The 20,392-nt window shown below is 42.9% G+C and overlaps 1 protein-coding gene across 4 annotated transcripts in view; it reads left to right on the top strand.

Annotated features, from left to right (window-relative positions):
- The window catches only part of LOC147107034 (MOB kinase activator 2-like), a 231,286-nt gene that overhangs the window by 165,420 nt on the left and 45,474 nt on the right, over positions 1-20,392 (top strand). The window contains exon 1 of one of the 4 annotated variants that reach the window (XM_086008044.1): positions 1,876-1,916. The exons of the other annotated variants lie outside the window; for them this stretch is intronic. Within the exon in view, the coding sequence (XP_085864170.1) occupies positions 1,891-1,916 (26 nt within the window). The 5' untranslated portion in view covers positions 1,876-1,890. Of the gene's footprint in view, positions 1-1,875; positions 1,917-20,392 lie in introns of those variants that run through there. 4 annotated transcript variants of the gene reach the window in all.

The following is a 20,392-nucleotide window of genomic DNA, read 5'->3' as shown; positions in this document are numbered from 1 at the left end:
CTTCTCTTGACCCCACATCCATCTCCGTGCTATCAAACTGCCTGTCTGATAATTCGTGGATGGCACTCTTTATTTCCTTCCTCACCTTGAAACGCCTTTTCAAAACATCTCTTTGGCCAAGCTGTCGGTCACCTCCCCATGCCCTCCTGCTCAATGCCTGCTCCTTTTCTCCTCTGTGAAGTGTGAGGAGCTATTTTTGTATGTTAAAGGTGCTGTATAAATACAAGTTGTTGCTGCTGTAACAGAATTTGGAATTAATTCAATGGTTTGTGCAACTTCAAAGGACAGCTCTTGTTTCTAAGTGTCTTCAATGTTAAAATATAACAGTGTTATTTTTGAACTGACTAAATAGACAAAATGCATTTTTACCAGATTTGAACTGGATGTATTGTTCTTGTGTCTTTCTCTTGAACCTGTTCAGTTCAAGTGCATTATGAAGCTAATAAAAAAAACTCAATTAAATTTAGTATAATCTTTGTGTAAAAGCAGCAAGCTGCAGCATTTTTGTCACTAATGGTGTGAGTAAAATTCACAGAAATGCTAGGAGGGCAGTGGGCAGGTTTTGTGGGTCTCATTTCTCCCGAGAAGTTTATTTTCTGATGGCTATTTCTGTTATATTGTATGGCTTAAACAGAACTTATTTATTCCCATACTTCCAAATGTGACATTTTTTAAAGAGTAAACCTGCCTCTAACTGTGAATTTGTGTAGGAAAACGTTAATGATTTTCAGCTCCTAGTTTAGCTAACAGGAAAATGTATCTTGATTACAAACATATAAAATGAGAGGTGAATGGTAAAAATAATTTAAAGCTATGGATTGCCATATGTGACATGCTTTCATAATGTTTTATATTTAGAAGTTGCTGATGTATTTCCTTGCAGCCATGGAGGAAGGGAGGTGCTTGTAGAAGTCTGCCTTTCCCTGGAGCTTTGAGGTTGTATGGAATGTATGGCTGTCTACAGCAGTTTTACAAGATCCAGCATGGGCTGGGTATGCTCAGCTATTAGACTAAAGATATTGTGTTCTGTCTGCTTCCCAAAAGAGGCCATGTTTAAACAGAAATTAATAAATGAATGTGTGTGTGTGTGTGAAAAATCTAGCTGTTCTAGTTTTAATACAAATACCTTTTTCTGTTTCTTAACCCCTTCTACCTGTTGTGCATACCAGAATCTTTTAAATGCATGATTTTTATTTTTGCTGAACTTGGACTGTGAGACATATTGACCCATATTATAGCACAATTTCTGAATAATGAATTCAGTAGGCACAATGTTATCTTTATGCACCAGAATGTTCCTGTAACTAAGCTGAGAGGAGGAAAGAGACTTTATGGCACAGCGAGTTAGAATACAGTCCTTTCATCTTTGACATCTGTAATGGAAGTCTTGTGTCTCTGGAATGAAAGCCTTCTGACTCTGCCAGCTGCAAATGGCCTTTCTGTCTCTGCTAGCTGTAAGGATCCTAAGTGAAGTGACATAGGCACCCCTAGTATCAGAACTTACTCCACAAAACTGGCTAAAAAATGTAATAATTGGAAGTTGTGCTCTAAAGGAATAGTTACTTGCACTATTTTTGTTGCTTTGTCAGGAGAGCAATCTTAGATGACCGTTCCTTTCTTGCATTGGGTGCCATTCTTTATAGGTTAACTGGGTCCAAAATACTTAATATATGAGCTGATTGTGTATGTGCTGATAACTTGATTTAAAATTTATTTAAATCCATTTCAGGTAATTCACAGTGACTTGTTTTGTGTTTTTAAGGAGTATTTTTTTCATCGCAACCTGCGTGTAGCAGGCTAACTCACAGTTTTGAGCATCTGCACCATTGTCATGATTCAAACACACAGCCGTGGCATGGCATAGTTGGCTGCTACAACAGAAGGAACTTAATGAGGCAGATTCATAGACTATTTTTGTAGGTCTACAATGTAATTCTCTCTAGGTCCGGTTGTATATATGAATAAGTATAGCCATTGGCATGACAACTGTGTGCCTGTTGGCTGTTTAATGTAAAAGTTTAATGTAAGAGGTCATGATGGTTTCTGTTAGAAAAAGAAATGCTATATGTTTTGCAGTATAGGTGGTGCCCTCCTGAGGTTGGGGTTATCAATTTGTTGCAACAGAATAGATGGAACTCTACTTGGGTGCCCAAAAATGTAATTCCTTGGAACAAACTTGCTTTAACTTGAGGACGTGTTCAGTCAAAACATGAAAGTTTCTTCCCTCCCTTTTTAGTAATTGCAGGTATTGTAAATTGATTTGATGGAATTCTAAATGAGTTCCACATTCTATGTCTTGTTTCAGTTTCTTTTAAAGGCATTCATTTAGACTTGTTTTGGTTTGCCTCAAAGTTCTGGAAATAGGTTGTTGTATTTTGTGTATAATAAATAGAATGTTGAGTTAATATTCTATGAATTGATGGAAAATGAATGCTTCCTTAGCGTGGCTCTAAGCTGCTCCTAAAATTCATTACACCCAGTGCTGCCAACACAGTCTTGATTTTTTCCCCTGTGTCTTTGATGAACAGTTGGAGGTGTTATTGGCTGGCTGCACGGTGTAAAGCAGTCAGTCTGATTAAGAATCAGTGCTATTAGAAACACAAGCACGCATGTATTGTCGGGGGCAAAGAGAGAAAAGGGCAAAAGTATATGGAGTGAAGGGGATGAAGTGAAAGTTCTATCTATACTGCAGTTAACATATTGAGACCAGTAGCTGCAAGCATTTCCATACAGACAGTTACATCCAGTAGACAGTGCTCTGGGTTGTTTCCATAACAAAGACCTTTTTTTTAACGAGGACAGGTTGTTAGCCTGACTTGCAACTCCCCATCAGGAGGACTGATTGGATACGATGCAGGGGGTGGGGTGGAAGCATCGCCACTACCAACCCATCGGATGGGAATACCCCCTTGGATATCAACCCAGTATTCAGAGGCCGGAACACTCCTATTCACTCATCGGAGTCGTCTGGAGTGGGTCTTTGAACCCATAACCTTCCGACTCTAGAATGCTACTACTGAGCCAAGGCTCACACCCCTGTTTTGAAATTGAATTGCAGGAGCATTTACATGTGTAGTTTCCTCGTGAGTACAAGACTTTGCAGGTGAGACACACGGGAAAAGCATTCTGCTTCATTCTTCCAACACCAGTAAAGACAATATGGTCAATAGATTCCCGTATAGCTGTATGCTTAGATCAGTTATTTGCAGTCTGTTTGGCTGATTACAAATTCAGTACAAGGAAATAAGCCAAACACATGAGCCAGGTAAAGTATAATATTCATATTGGGATAAGCTAAGCATAACTTGGCTACAAATTACCCTATTGCTACAAATGATTATTTTTGGCATACCAAGGTCAGTTCATCAGACTTTGATTATTTGCTAGTGGAGAGACAGTGTTGCTGTAATCAAATACTTGATCTGATGTTGCAACATAACCAAACCCTAATGTAAATGGTGCACATAGTAACTTTTGTTGTATTCCTGTATGTAAAGGTAATTTCCCCCCATGTACAGTTCTGGATGCCTAATCATACGAAGGATGTTATTGTGTTAAGTGAAGGTGCAGATTTCAAGGTCACCTAATGAAGTTTATATGAATGGGACTGATTAGTTGATCAGTTGATCGAGGCAAATTGTTCAGTTGTGAATGGTTCAAATACCGGGAAGACTAATTAAAATAGGAGTAAAAAAGGGACGTTTACACAAAGATAATGTAAACTTATGCCGTAATTTAATTATTTAATATTTAATTTATGCCGCAGTTGAAGCAGCTATTGCTTCTCCCCTCCACGCAGTCTTTCAACACTGGAAATCCTGTGCATGCAAACTGCAAAACGCTGTACTCCAATACAATCTAGCTTTCACAGCAAATTTTCACTTAAAATTGTGTGGGGGTTTTAAATCACTGAATGTGTTTCATTTGCATTTTTCCAATGCACTCTGACCTTGTGGATGTTGCACAGTTGGTGGGTGGTGAGCCCTTCAGAGTGGACTAAAACTTGAACCTTCTCCCTGAGCCTCCTGAGATGTGGAGACAGATAGTATCTCTAGTTGAATGATGCCATTTAAAGCCAGAACATTTTTGTAAATGAAACATTACTCGAAGCTATTACCAGGCTTGTCAGATCTGAAAATGAAGATGACCATCTGTACTTTCAGAAACAATTCAAAAATAACTCCACAGGCTAAACTTAAGTATGAAGCATTTGAATCCTTGTGATTATTTTAAAGCTGTGGCAGTCTTCCACTTCGCTTTGGGTAGTTAAAATAAAACTTCCAAAAATGTGGCAAACACATGAACTGAATTTTTAAATTTATGCTAAGAAAATGTTAGTCTACTGGAAATGTTCCCACCCTGTTTCTGCTTTTCAAGTCTTCATAATTTAAGCAGTGAAATGTTCCCCCTCCCATAGCACCAGTGGAAGGTTAAAATTCTTTTAAGAGCAATTTCTTGTGAGATAGGGATTAAATTTATGGTTTTCCCGTTTGCCTATTTGTCACTGCTGTCACACATTCTATTAGTGTTGGACTGCTCACATAGAGAACAGCATATTGGAATACTGTAACGGGTCGAGGGAAGGAAAAAAGTGGACCACAAGCAGGAGAGAAAAAGGAAAACCAATTTGGGAATGGATAAAAGAGGAAAGTTTTTAAAAGCAGGACAAGGGAAGGGAAGTCCAGGAAAGTCCCAGCTGAAATACAATGCCCAATTGGTGGAGTGGACAGTACATGCAGGAACTTGTGGTGGGAGGGGAGCTTAATGGTGGGGGCGATGGACATAAAAGCTGTTGCTCTAGATAAATAGACCATGACTTTCTATATTACATAGAGGAGAATGGTTACAAAGGAGTAAATTACAAGGCTATAACCCTAACAGAAAGATTCCAATAACCTAAGCAATGAAAGCAAATCTTGGAAGCCTTCAATAAGATTTCGGTCCTGGTTTGACTTCAAACAAAATCTAGATGGCTCAATGTTCTTGACATGTTCGTATAAAATGCTTTAACAGTATTCCATGATGTCAACAAAAGGCTCTTATGGACATAAAATTTCATTTATCAACTGAATTATTATTGGATATAAACCTGCAGCTGTATTAATTCTGTGCTTGTCATTTAGTGCTAAATGTATGGACAGTAAGTGCATGTTTTGATGTGTTGCTGGCATTAGTGATAAATGTTAGGAAAACTCTGTCCAAGGGTACATCAGTGAGCGAGTTTAGGGAAACGGTGTAAACTTGGAGATCCAGATGATTCTTCTGAGTTCCAGGAGAGAAGCTAAGTGACTTGTGATGACACCAAATCACTGGGTTAGATTGTTGCCTAGTAACCACTTCCCCGCCCCCTTCCCATATCCATTCCATATTGTACAGGAAATCACCAAGGTTTAGTATTCACTGTAATGTATATGGCGAATGAGGATAACTCCATGGCACAGTCCATTGGAGCATCTATTTTGGGCCTTGAAGAATGTGTGAACAGAATTGTTGATTGAACTATCTTCATGATGATCGGATAATGCCTTTTTGGTATCTTTGTTTCATATGTGTTACTTTATGTAACTTTGAAACCTGCGGTCTCGTCGCCTCCATACATGTTTATGATTTGAAATTATTTTGAAACCTAGTTTGAATTGATGTCCCATGTCCGATTTCAGTGTAAAACCTGTCCACATCTGGTGTGGGTGAATGATGGTGGTTCTTTGCTCCACTTGGACACCTTTAAAACAAAAGTGTTTGTTTCCCTCTAACTTTGTTGCATACAATATCCATTTAAGTATAGGGCTAAAAGAGCAATACCTTTATTTTATGTTGTCCTCCATGTCCTTGGACTTGCTATTCTTTTGTCATATTTACTGCAGGAATGAACATTCCTTTGTTCTGTGGTAGGAAGTGTTTGTGTACTTACGTAGGAAATTCAGAGCTTAGAAGGCAAATTGCATTGGCATTGACTTTGGTTTCTGTAACAGCAAACATTGTCCTGGTCAAAGCTCACAATTGCATTGCAAATGTTCATTTTTGTCTAATCCAGTGAATTCTTTTCTTTTCTACCTAGAAATATTCTACACTTTCAGTTGTCGAAGTCTTTTAATGATTTTTAAAAAGTTAATAGTTGTAAAAATTCTAAATCCTAGAGAACAATATAAATGACATGCTAAACTAACTTAGAAGATGTGTAACCAGTTACGTAGAAATGACTGGCGAGTGTTTTATTCAACAATTCCAAATACAAGATAAGAGCATCTCGTGCAAGTAGAAAATTGAGGACATTGTAGGGAGTGGCTTCTTTACAGAATTCCCTTGTAGTTTGGAGGGTCATTTTAGGTCAGCTAATTTTTAATGCCTTAGGATTCAAAGTATCTCATTGATGTATTTTCCAGGGCCAAATCTGGTAACTACTTCAGTTAAATACTTGGAAGGCCAAGGGTGTGTAAGAATATTTCACTTTTTTATTTTTTGGTTCTCCTCACACTCACCCTGGTCATTAAGCTGAACACTCTGCTTTGAGTCCCCTGCCAGTTCTGCTGCAGAGATAGTTGCTGTGAGGTGTGTTAGAGCAGTCAGGGATGACTTTAATGCTCCCTTCTTGCTATCCTTTCTCCCCTGTCCCTCACCTAAATAATGTGGAAGTGTGTGGCTGGGATTGGGAATGTGCTGCCAAATGGGTATGTTTTACTATCATTTACACCATAAGTTTTCACACCGGGGTGCCAGGACCCCAAGGAGTCCATGAGGGGATCTTGGGACCCAGCGTTCATTACATTTTTTGTATTGGTTGACTTGCTAACATCTTTCAGTCACTGTGTACAAACAAATGTTTTTTGCAGCACTAGCACAGTTTGAAAATCACTGACTTGCATAATGTGCATGCATAATTTACCTATGGCAGCTAAGGATCTGAAATTTAATGGACATTTGTAGACATTTTGTTTGGTTACTAATTATAAGAGTATTTTAATGGAGAAAGGCAAGAAGAATTTTATGATTACAATGGGGAGAGAATGAAAATTTGTGATCAGTATCTGTTGCGCATCATGGATTCAATACATCACCGAGCACCCTCCAGACCATTTCTAAGATGTTTTAAAGCTACACGACCTCACAGGCTCAGTTGTCGAAGAGATTTTCCTGTTTTTCTGAGTGTTGTCCAGCAGGATGGTATTTTTTGTGTAGGGGTTGATATGATTTTCTGGTCTTGCTTGAAATTTAATTAAGTAAATGGATAAGCTATCAAATCATTCACGGAGATCCCACGTGGCTCGAAGAGTAAATGCCATAACTGATGCAATATTCAGCATACAGATTCCATCTCAGCCAGGGTCTTGCTCTGGCTGCCAGAAATAAGCCAGGGTTTTTTTACTCCTGGTGATGATACAGTGACTCTTGTATATGTGGACACTGGTCGAAGGTAAGATCAGGTGTGGCAGTGTGTCCCCTCTCATAGGCAAGTAGCCCATTCGTGCTCACTGTCTAGGCTTGTACATCAAGGCTGGCCAGTGGGTGTTGTATTGAGGAGGGAGGTGACAGTATTCATGGAACGGTATCCCACCATGAGTCTACTTTTCAGAGAGGAGGGGCAAAAATTGTGCATGACAGGTGGATTGGAATCATTTTTTGGCATAAATCTGCAATCTTCTCCCATACGCACTGCAAAATTGGACTTCGTAGGATGTGGCTAGGATAGACACAGCCAGTTACTAAAAATTGTCATGCTTTAAAACATTGATTTATTTGGCTCAAGTACTTCAGATGGAATAGGTTTGTTTAAAAAAAAAAAAAATTGACTTTTGCTTTAATAAATGTCGCCACCAAAGCATATAGAAAATTGTCACTAAGATTTTGGTACAGTAGGAAGTGTTAAATTTTTGTATGGTGTTGATTTAAACTGTGAACAAAGCCAGCAGTACAATTGAATTTTTGTTTATGCAACAAATAGCTTTGACTCAGTTGTAGCATTCTCACCTAAGTCAAAAGGTTGTGGGTTCAAGTCCCATTCCTGAGATTTAGACACATGGGGGGGAAAATTCGGTTGGTTTGTGCCTCCCGTTAGCGCCTGAAGAGGGTGCTAATGAGGCGCAAAGCAGCTAGCGCCCGGGCGCAGCGATGTTTGCGCCGCTCACTAAATTGACTAGGCATTTTGCGGTAGCGCTAAACACTACCGCCACGATCTTCTGCGCCCGCAGATCGTGACGTCAGTCGAGCGTGTAGCGTCCCGGACCGGATATTGAGTGCGCCCCTTGTCTTCCCGCCTGCCACTAGCAACGACAGGTTGAGGGGAGCGTTTTGCAATTGGGAAGGGACTGGGGGTGTGCTATTTAAAGGCGACCACTTCCTGCCTTTTTTTGTCGGCGAAATTTTTGCACTACGCATTCTGAGTGAGAGAGAGACTGCAGGAGATATTCAAAGCTGTGTTGAGGAGTTTTGGGTACTGAGCAGCACTTTGCAGGTTCTTTCTGATTTGATCTTCCTTGCATCGATTTAGAAGAGACTGTGGGGGCTGCACTCTGAGCTCTTTCCCTGGGCGCCTCCATTGTTCTTGCCAGCAGATTTGATGTACAGGTCTCTCCAGGCCGAGATTCAAGGCTGCAATGAGCAGGGTGTGGATGGAGAGCAAGATCGACCCTCCCCTTTAAGAACTGGCCGGCGCCAGTGTGTCTGTGTTCCATTGCTGACTGACATCACATGTGTAGTGTATGTACCCGTCTACCTTTAAGGGAACTATTGAATGTAACCGTTCACCTTTAAGAGAACTACTTTAGGTGTGGCACTATTTGTTTGGCTTCTGTATACTGTAATACCGATAGTGACCACACCAGTATATAAGTGTTGTGGCAGGATTGCTGGGGCAGATTCGCCCTGACCTTCGAATAGTAAAGACCTGTTTGTTTGTTACTCCTGAAGTCTCTGTCATTATTAACCGTACAACCCACAGACTTTACAGTGGCGACGAGTCCGATCGTACCCTGCGGCAAGACTACCAAAGCAACGAAGAGCGTCGAAGAGAGGCAACCGCCCTCGTCGTGCTGCTGAAAGAAAACACGAGGCTGCAGCAGGAGGAAGGAGGAAGACTTTAGCAATAAAAGCTTCCATCTGCAACAGGCACTGACTACCCTTCTACCACGGTGCGGAGTGAGCCGATCAGCTGGAAACAAGGCGGCCGCGGAGACTGTGAGTAGGGGAAGGTGTAGAGAATATCCGGAGGATAAGGGCTGTGCACTCGACCACGGTCGAGGGGGAACGGAGCCGGTCAGAAAGTCGGGTCCAACGGCGTCGTGAGACAGTCAGACCTCGATCGGTGGGAAAAGCCGGGCAGCGACCGCAGCTACGAAGCGCTGAGACTGGGAGTAGGCGCGGGAAGAGAAACCCAGCTGCAGCCGGGGAGGGATACACCGGTCTGCGAGAGGGCTGGGAGGCGAACAGGAACCGTGCGGGTGGGAGAGAGAGACAGAGCCGAGCAAGGGGAGAGAGACTGCGCGAGAGCCAGTCCAGCGGCTGAACTGTTCTCCACCAACGGGGTACCCAGGGCCGGTAGAACTGAACGTGCGGGAGAGAGAGCGACAGAGCCGGGTACGGAGAGAGAGACTGCGCGAGAGCCAGTCCAGCGGCTGAACTGTCCTCCGTTAACGGGGTGTACCCAGCGCCGGTAGAGCCGTGCGGGCGGGAGGAAAAGACAGAGCCGAGTAAGGGGAGCGGTGCGAGAGCCAGCCCAGCGGCTGAACCTGTCCGCTGTGGGGAAAGCGTACCCCTTCCACCAGGAAGAAACGCGGGAAGCCGCCATTAGGCGGAGGAGACGACAGAAGCGGGAAACCGCCATTGAAGTGGGCGGGGAGAGAAAGGAAGAGCGGGAAACCGCCATTTTCGCGGGAAAACCGCCATCTTAACTGACATACCGCCATTGAAGTGGGCGGGGAGAGAAGGAAAGAGCGGGAAACCGCCGATTTCGCGGGAAAACCGCCATCTTAGAAATAAACAAATAAATAAGAATACTAAAGAAATACTGGTGCTGCTCCCAAGGGAAGAAAGATGCCTAAGCGAGGGAATATTAACGACTTTAATTCTGAAATAGAAGACTGGGCCACGTACGTGGAACGCATAGAGATCTATTGCGAAGCCAACAAAATAGAGGAAGACGACAAGGCGATAACATTGCTAAACTCGATGGGGGCAAAAATATACGGGCTCTTGAAGCATCTAATAGCACCAGACAAACCAGCGGATCAGACCTTCGAAGAGATTGTGGCTGTGCTGAAGGACCACTTGAACCCCACACCGTTGATGCTGGCTGAACGATTCAAATTCTACGCAAGAACGCAGAGGAAAGACGAAAGCAATGCGGAGTACTTGGTCGAACTGCGTAGGCTAGCGAAATACTGCCAGTTTGGAGGGAATCTGAAAGAAGCACTGCGGGACAAGTTCGTATGCGGATTGTCCAAAGAAGGGACGCAGAAGCGACTACTGGAAGAGAACGACCTCACACTGGACAGGGCTGTCCTTATAGCTGCATTGCACGAAGCCGCAGCGAAAGGAACGGCGGAAATGCAACTAAAGGCGGCGGCACTCGGGGTGGACCAAATTACCTCAAGCACAACAAAATGCTACCGTTGTGGGAAGACAGCGCATGACCAGAATCAATGCTGGTTTACGAACCAAGAGTGTAGGGAATGTGGCAAACTGGGTCACATCGCGAAGGTATGCCGGTCAGGGAAGAAGACCAACAATCAAAGGAAGCCACCACAAGAAAAGTACAACAAGGTACACAAGGTGGCTGAGAAGAGTTCAGACGAACAGAATTCAGACTCAGACCCAAACAACCAGGAGCTGGGTAGTCTGAGAATCCACAATGTGGGTAAAGAAACGGATCTACAAACCATCTGGGTCATACTAAAAATAGCTGGAGTCCAAGTAAGAATGGAGCTGGACACTGGATCAGCTCTATCAGTCATCAACCGAAGGGACTACCACCGGCTATTCTCTCACATACATACCTTTAAGAAATACCAAGTTCGTATTACAGACATACACTGGGCATAACGTATACCCCATGGGGAAAAGTCAAGGTGAGAGATAGGGGTAAAGAACACCCAAGAATGAACTTGTACGTATTACCTGAAGGAGGACCACCACTTCTAGGACGGGAGTGGATTAAGAAAATAGATATGGAATGGCACTACCTAAAAGCCATAATGAGGGAGGACTCGGTGCAAGCTATCAGCTCAGATTCTGAAATGGATGACGATAAGACCAATTCAAATATGGAAGACAAGGCTAAAAGGGACTTGCCGACGATGGGGAAGGAAACGAAGACATGCAGAAGGACTTATGTTACCAAGAAGAATAAAGCTGCAGAGCAGAACTCCAGGTTGACAGAGAATTCTGAGCCTGTTCAAGCAAAGGATTCATCCACGACGGAAGAACACCGAGTTCGGACTCAAACTTATGTCAAAGTACGACAACAATTAGAACAGTTGAGTGACCGTCTCGTACAAGAGATGAAAAATATGGAAAAGTTCTGGGACACCGAATGGGAGAACCTGGAAAGACAACAGAGACAGCTAGCTCAAGCAGAGAGCGACCATAGAGCCATCGTGGCCAAATACCAATCACATTCCCCTGATGCTGTTCAGGAACTAGAATATTTACAGAACGAACCAAAGGAAGAGGAATCTTCAGGAAGCCAGGATTTTATCCCAGTTCATCTCTACGACTCGTTGCAAGCAGAGTGTAACAAGTTGAAAGAACAGTATGAACAGGCCCAGACTACAATCCTGGAAGGGGTTAACTCGGCAACCTCCGAAAAGCTAGTTTTAGTGAAAGCATCTGAACAGCTAAAGGTTGAACATGAGCGAGAATTACAAAGGCTGCAGGAAATGTTTGATGAGCTCCAGGCCAAGACAGACTCATCGGTAGAGATTCCATCCATCGATGAAAAATTAGAGGTGGAAGACATAGCAGAACATGAAATTCAAGATGTCCAAGAACTCATTAAATTATTGCAGGCAACCCAGGACAAATATGAGGTGGCAATGGCCGAGGTTCAACAACTTGAAGAACATATTCAACTAGGAATCCGGGCAGTGGAAGGAAAGGCAACTGGAAGGATCACAGAGACTGTAGGAATGGCCCCTGAACAGGAGTTAGAGAACATCAAGGCGCAACTTCTTCGAGCGCTTAAAACCAAAGGACCGGAGGAAAGGAAGGTGAAAACATTGGAGGGAAAGGTGGATGAAATGGCGAAGACTCTAATCCACAGTGTCCCCGTAGAAGAGTTAACGGCCAGCCAACTCTTACACACGCTGAGGGACAAGACTCCAAAATGGGAACACGAGTTTCAGGGTTCAAAGGGAAAGAATTCGGAGCTTCCAAAAGTCACGGAGATAGCTGAGGTGGCAACACAGCTTTTACAAGGATGCCAAAAGTACGCTGAATTGCGTCAAGGGGAACAGAAGGGGGTGGAAACAGATACTCCAGTAGAAGGATTAAATAGCCTGACAACGAAATCCCCGATGGAAGGGAAGGTGTTGAACTCACAAATGAGGCCAGTAGTGAAGGAATGGCAGACATCCCCGGAAGAGCGGAATGAATATGAATGTTTGAAGAAGTCTTTTCAAGAAAGATGGTTAGGGAAGGAACCACCGTCGGCTAACGTCCAGATGGATAAGAAGGAAGTAGAAGGGCCTCTCACTGGCCTAACTCAGGACGACCCCGAATATTACCATGACCTGTTGAGTGACACTGAATATTACGAGGATCTGGTCTGCTCAGTTTGTGATGAAAACTCCCAAAGTGCTGAAATCCGGATGAAGCACTTAAGGTCTAAGGAACATAGAGAGTTGGTGGCGCTACAGCTGGCAGCCGAGAAAGGAGCTCCGAGAGTGTCAAAAAGGCAGAAAAGAAAAAGAAGAAGCAGAAGATATAACTGTCTAAAATATTAGCACTTCTACCATCTCAGGCGGGACACTACGAAAGGAACTAAATTAGTTGAAAAACTGGAAAATATCAAGACAGCCAGTTGCTTGTAAAAGTCCGCACTGCTGGTTCAACAGGACGAAAGTTCAAGCTGTTACGTCAAGAAAAAGGCTATGGAGGAGTCACGCTAGCCATGTGAACCGGCTACACCAAAGAGATGTTGTTTGGAACGAGTCAAGATCAGAGACTGAATCTATGAACTGTTTCCGCAGAGACTGAACCTGTGAACTGTTCCCACCAAGATTATATCTGTAAATTGTTTTATATGACATTGACTCCACCGAGATTATATCTGTAATTTGTTTTATAGGAAGTTGAAGATATGTATGTTTAACGGGGACTCTGTAAGTAATAAGCTAAAAAGGGAGGATTGTAGTGTATGTACCCGTCTACCTTTAAGGGAACTATTGAATGTAACCGTTCACCTTTAAGAGAACTACTTTAGGTGTGGCACTATTTGTTTGGCTTCTGTATACTGTAATACCGATAGTGACCACACCAGTATATAAGTGTTGTGGCAGGATTGCTGGGGCAGATTTGCCCTGACCTTCGAATAGTAAAGACCTGTTTGTTTGTTACTCCTGAAGTCTGTGTCGTTATTAACCGTACAACCCACAGACTTTACAACATGAGCTTTGCCAGCGCTCTGAGGTAGCGCCTCGCTCCTCGGTCTTTGCGCCTTAAGACAGGTGTGCAGCGCCTGATTTAACGCGATAAAAGCCAAGTTTGCAGTCGAAGGCGATAATTAGCGCCAGGTGCTAAACTTTTGCTCGGCCAATAATCGCGTCTCAAATGGGGCGATACTGAATTTCTCTCCCATGAAATTTAGAGTTGCACTGCAGTGCAGCACTGAGAAATGCTGCATTGTTAGAGGTGCCGTCTTTCAGATCAGGCATTAAACTAAGATTCTGTCTACCTGTGAGTAAAAGATTCCCATGGCACCAATCGAAGAAGAGCAAGGAAGTTCTTCTCGTGTCCTGGCCAGCATTTATTCCTCAATGATACTGAAAAAAAGGTTATATGGTCATTTACCTCATTTTTGTATGTGGAACCGTGCTATACACAAATTGGCTGTCCTGTGACTTGACTTCCAAAGTACTTCACTGATCAGACTGGTTGTATTGCAATGCTTAATTTGTTTTTACGGCATTAACATTTTTTGCACTGGTGCTTAAGATTATTTGGAGAAACACTCTCCCAAAAATTTGTTCCCACAGTGTATTGCAGCACAAAAAGTATTCATGCTATTTTGGAACAAATGACACCAGCTTTTTCGAATGTACATGCAAAGAGTTTATCAGCTTACTATTTTGAGAATTAAAGTTCTTCAAGCCTGCTGATGTGATTTCTCACAATAACTGCTTTTTAACAAGTTTTATTTCAGGAATATCTGGCCATATAGATAATGTCTGGAATTGGTAACATCGTGTTGGCTTCAGGCTGCCCTTTCATAGTAATTAGAGTGCGTCTCCTGACAGTAGCTCACCCTGTTAGAGCAAAGGATAATCTCAATGAAAATTAGATTAGATTTTCTGTTGAGTTTTCTTGTTCTCTGCTCGTAAAATGAAGATGGTTTTGAGGAACTTGATTGCAATGTACAATGTAAGCATGTTTTCCTGAACTGTTGTAGTCTGTAGTTTTTGTTTTCCATATACAATTTTATTGTCAACCATAGGAGCAGTCTTCCTGCTGGTGTTTTCTTCCAAAACTAAAACGTTAACTTTTTTTTTGAAACCTTAGTAAATATTTTTAAATACTTTGGTTTCACCAGAAAATGGCTTGGACAAGGGAGTGTGAAGAAACTGGTTTGGAGTGGTTACAACCCTGACCAAGAGAGCTAGATTATCCATGGGCATACTGACACTGGTCCTTTTCCCTATTTGTGGGCAATAATTTGAACACGCTTAGCATTGTCCTCAAACTCTGAGCCACAGATGCGTCCTTGCTATTTGCATATGCCTGAACAAAAGGAAAATATGCATTGCATCCACAGCTAGAAAGTCTTGATTTTTACTGAATTGGAGACATAAAACTAGACAGTTTATTGCAGTAAAGCCAAGTAAAGATCTCATCTGTGTTAAAATCCCCCCACTTAGAACCAAGATTGGTAACTGGGAAAGCTTAATGTCTCCCTGTAAGTAAAATTTATTTTTTCACCATCACAAACATTTAGCTATTCACATTTTAGGAAGTATTAATGCATCTCTAGATTGTTGCTTTATCTGATAATTGATCTCTGACGTGTTTGGGCTCTAGTTCCTTCCAACAATCCTTCTTGCCCTCCCCACCACCTCCTCTGGGAGTCCTTAGAATTCACTGTTTAAGTTTGAAACGACAATTTTTGAATTGTAAATCTTTTAAGGGGGTACCACTGATGCTGCTCCATCAAATTTGGATGATAGCACTTGTTATTATAAACTTAAAGGTGACTATCATTTAAAAAAAATGTAATATATAAAAATGCAGAGGCCTGAATAACATTGAATATTTTTAGCTAGAATCCAGTTCCTTATTATAAGATCGTGGTAGCTTGAGAACAGAGGGGCTTTGTGAGCAGAGGGGTGTTGGCTTAGTATATGTGGACAAGGTCCCTCCTAATTTTCAGAGTTGAAGCCAGGCTGGCTGCACAGCGCACACACGATCCACTCAAGCAGGCAACAATTGGTGTAAGGCTTGAGTCACTAAATTGGTAAGTTTAGCTACACAATGGAGACCACTGTTAGTCTGAGATAGGTTAAACTCTGAGAGCTGAACTCATTTCCTGCAAAATCCTACCTTCTGCCAACTTTACAGCCAACAATAGCTCTTTCAAATTATAGCTATTAAAACTAATATTCTCATAGTTTTTGTAGCTTTCATTAGTCGCCCCTTTTACTGTTAAATGCATTGTAGCTGCCCTGTCGTATTATGTAGGAGCCATATGTTGAAATGTTCTAGGGATTTCTGACACGCAAAGTTAAATTGCCAAAACAAGCAGAATAGCAGTGGTTGTATTTATTTTTCCTGGTATTGAGGATACTCGGGTCCTGTAAGTTTGGTGAATAGATTATTCTGTTCCATTTTATGAAATCTCCAAGAACTGATGCAACAACTTTTACCGGACTTGACAAGTGATTTGTCCCTTGCTTATAGAAAACAGACATGTTAGCCGCTGTTCGTGAATTAGACCACATATCAAAATATCCTCTACCGGGACACTACTGTGTAGCCTCAATAGCTTAAATGCATTTTTAATACCCCACAAAGTTATACTTTAAATGCATTTCTTTTTGGGAACTTCAGACTTTATATGCATGATTATAACTCTACAGATTGTGCTGCATTTTGTACAGTGCCCAAAATACCTCAAGTAGGCTTGGTAGTTGCTGTGCCTGATGAGGATGCAGGCTCTACAGCATATCCATGTCCGAGCTGCGACCAGATAAATCACAGAATCACAGAATCTACAGTGCAGATAGAGGCCATTTCGGCCCATCGAGCCTGCACCGACACATATCCCACCCTATCCCCGTAACCCCACGTATTTAATCCCCTAACACTAAGGGTCAATTTATCATAGCCAAATCAACCTAACCTGCACATCTTTGGACTGTGGGAGGAAACCGGAGCACCCGGAGGAAACCCACGCAAACACGGGGAGAATGTGCAAACTCCACACAGACAGTCGCCCGAGGCCAGATTTGAACCCGGGTCCCTGGCGCTGTGAGGCACTGCCAAGATGGAGCAATCTGAACCGAAATGCCCATAATTCTGTACTGTACCAATATGTAACCTCTCCAACCGTCCTTGTATTGTAATTTTTCTTGGGGGAGGGAGAAGAGAATTAACTGAATGTCAGATGCCTGTGGATTTCCATCACCATGCTTAGTCTCTAAACTAAGATACTGAGAAGTGCACACAAGTAGAGTTGAATTTTTGTTCACCTGATATGGAATGCACCTTATCCCCATAGGGTTGTGTCCCCCATTTGCCCAAATCCAGAGAGCTTGGGTACAGGTTAGCAAAAGCCGAGGCTAAAGGATCCTCTTGTGAGCACAAAGTTACCGTTGCTGTTTAACCAGCTAAACCAGCGCAGCTTGCCAGCAAGAAGTAAGCTTCCCGCTGCTTGTCCAGCCAGAACCACTCTATATTAATTTAAGGCATTGGCTTGCAGGACTATCTAGTGGAAAGAATCTTAGCTCCTAATGGGTCTTTCCTGCCAGGTCCCATTAAAGAGCCAGCCTGGCTGGTAAATTATCACGTGCCTTAGAGTACTATGGATCTATCTAGCTCGTGTATCAGATTTCATCGCCTGCTATAGAGGGTTGACTAGATTTAAATCTCCTATGACCAGGCATATGGTCCTCCTATGACCAGGGCAGCACGGTGGCATAGTGGTTAGCACTGTTGCCTCACAGCGCCAGAGACCCGGGTTCGAATCCGGCCTCGGGCGACTGTCTGTGTGGAGTTTGCACATTCTCCCCGTGTTTGCGTGGGTTTTCTCCGGGTGCTCCGGTTTCCTCCCACAGTCCAAAGATGTGCGGGTTAGGTTGATTGGCTATGATAAATTGACCCTTAGTGTTAGGGGGATTAAATACGTGGGGTTACAGGGATAGGGTGGGATATGTGTTGGTGTAGGGGTTACGGGGATCGGGTGGGATATGTGTCGGTGCAGGCTCGATGGGCCGAAATGGCCTCTATCTGCACTGTGGGGTTTCTGTGTGATATCATCTTGGAGCTAACATTACCCCAAAAAGACCTATTTATGTCCCTGCCTTGTTCCTCACACCACTACGAATATTGATCATTGTGCAACTAACATGGCCAGATTTGTGCCCTCCCTAGTTGGATAGATTAACCTTAATTGAGGAAAGTTTTAACATTTATTTTTCTCCTTTTGTCTATGGTCTAAAAGGACTTTGTCATAGCTAAGATTGGTGTCCATCAGGATCTTCAGTTACTGATTTACGAATCAGTAATTGGGACAGATGCCCCTTTCATCTTCCAACCAATACTTTTGAGAAGCTCTCTTGAATTATGCAATGCCATAATACCACACTTTAAGTGCACACCTCCATATCCCACTGGTTAGCACATGATTGATTTTAGCCAATGGAAATTGAGTTAGGATCATGTTTGTGTAATTGTGTACCCTTGTGCATACATGCAGCGCTTCATCTCTCCTGACCATTCAACATACTGCATCATAATCTACCTTGATGCTCCAAATATTCTGTGAGGGCCTTCTGTGTTCTTGTTCCCTTTGCAGTTAACTTTAACAGGACTTTGCTTAGTTGCTGAACAAGCTCTAACTTCAGTTTTGGAGTTTGGCTGGAGAGACTGCCCTGTCGGCAATCTTTCAGACTCTGTTCCCAGAGGTCATGGTCAGTAATGTCCTTGTGGCTGAGGGCTTTGGACGAATCATTGACAGCACAGAAGCCATTAGCCACTGAAACCTGGCAGTCATCGTTTGTTACAAGGCCAGAATCTTGCTGAAGAAGGTAAGCAGCCAGTGGTGTAAAGTTCCCACGATATTGAACAGTACAGTTGAAAACCTGCACTGAAGACCAGGAAGCCGATTACAAATGTTTGTTTATGCAGTTTTTTTTTAAGTCAAAGGTTAACCATAATCCACTGAAAGCAATACATGCAACAATGACTATAAATGGGCATGTAGTTGATACAGACAGAATTCAGGGTTTTATCTAACTGCCTGGCAGCCAAGGACCACAATCAATTTCCTTTCCCTCTGGAAGTAATTTTGCCTCTTTTGTAGATTATAATCATCTCAGATTCTAATAGGTTTGCCAGCGGCAATGAACCATAATGCAGTAGTCGTCATTGATTATAATCTGAATTAATTCCGGGAAATTGAGAGCCCTTCCCAGTTCATCCGATTCATCTTTGGATCTGCCAATTTTTTAAAATATGTTCTCATTTTCCCCATCCTTTTTTAAAGTGCACAGCAGATAGCCTCCCTTATTTTAAAAGCTATATGTTGGATGAATACATGTGAGAAAACGCCATTGCTTTTGTTATAATTATGATACCTGTAGAAGAATGAAACTGTGCCTTGAGTTGGTCCGTCTTGGCTACACATGGGAGAAAAGCTGAAGCTATAGCTTTGCCTTAATGCTTTATATCCGTAGTGCCTATACTGGTTCTCAACTCACTGGGGGCCTTGATCAGATTAGGTCGCAACTCGCAAGTATATTGAGCAGTCAAATAACAGCACAGAAAACATTTTTCCTTCACCAGTGCAGTGTGTAATACAATTATACGTGCTAAGCAAGTTTCACAAGGTACTGACTTCCAGGACTGGAAAGCTGAGTTTCCATTGGGGTTTTCCATCACACCTATAATCTGGTTTTCACACATTGCGCACTCCTTGGAATTGGAAGGGGAGAACCATGTAGCCTTTCAGCTATGTGACACCTTTTAGTTCTACTCTGCGTGCATTTATCTGCTAATTGCTCGGTGACAAATGACATCCTTTGTGACTGTGACAAAGGTAAACTATCCCTCCTCGTCCTTCTTTACTTATCTGCAGCCTTTGACACGGTTGACCACGCCATCCTTCTCCACCGTCATCCAGCTGGGTGGGACTGCACTCGTCTAGTTCCATTCTTATCTATCTAATCGTAGCCAGAGAATCACCTGCAATGGCTTCCCTTCTCGCTCCTGCATCATTACCTCTGGTGTCCCCAAGGATCTATCCTTGGCCCCTCCAATTTCTCCTCTACATGTTGCCCCTTGGCGACATCATCCGAAAACGCAGTGTCAGTTTCCACATGTACGCTGATGACACCCAGCTCTACCTCATTACCTCTTCTCTCGACCTCTTCGCAGTCTCTAAATTGTCAGACTGCTTGTCCGACATAGAGTTCTGGATGAGCAGAAATTTTCTCCAATTAAATATTAGGAAGACCGAAGCCATTGTTTTTGGTCCCTGCCACAAACTCCGTTCCCTAGCCACTGACTCCATCCCTCTCCCTAACATCTGTCTGAGGCTGAACCGCACTGTTTGCAATCTTGGTGTCATATTTGACCCTGAAATGAGCTTCCGACCACATATCCGCAGCATACCTAAGACCACCTATTTCCATCTCCGTAATATCGCCCGTCTCCGCCCTTGCCTCAGCTCATCTGCTGCTGAAACCCTCATCCATGCCTTTGTTACCTCTAGACTTGACTATTCCAACGCACTCCTGGCTGGCCGCCCACATTCTACCCTAATGTAAACTTGAGGTCATCCAAAACTCGGCTGCCCGTGTCCTAACTCGCATCAAGTCCTGTTCACCCATCACCCCTGTGCTCGCTGACCTACATTGGCTCCTGGTTAAGCAATGCCTCGATTTCCAAAATTCTCATCCTTGTTTTCAAATCCCTTCATGGCCTCGCCTCTCCCTATCTCTGTAATCTCCTTCAGCCCCACAACTGCGCC

Source organism: Somniosus microcephalus, chromosome 15 (assembly GCF_052327205.1).
Source record: "Somniosus microcephalus isolate GS21.2 chromosome 15, FLI_Smic_1.0, whole genome shotgun sequence".
NCBI classification, from domain to species: domain Eukaryota; kingdom Metazoa; phylum Chordata; class Chondrichthyes; order Squaliformes; family Somniosidae; genus Somniosus; species Somniosus microcephalus.
Note: the sequence above shows the minus strand (reverse complement) of the source record. Positions and strands in the feature narration are given on the sequence as shown.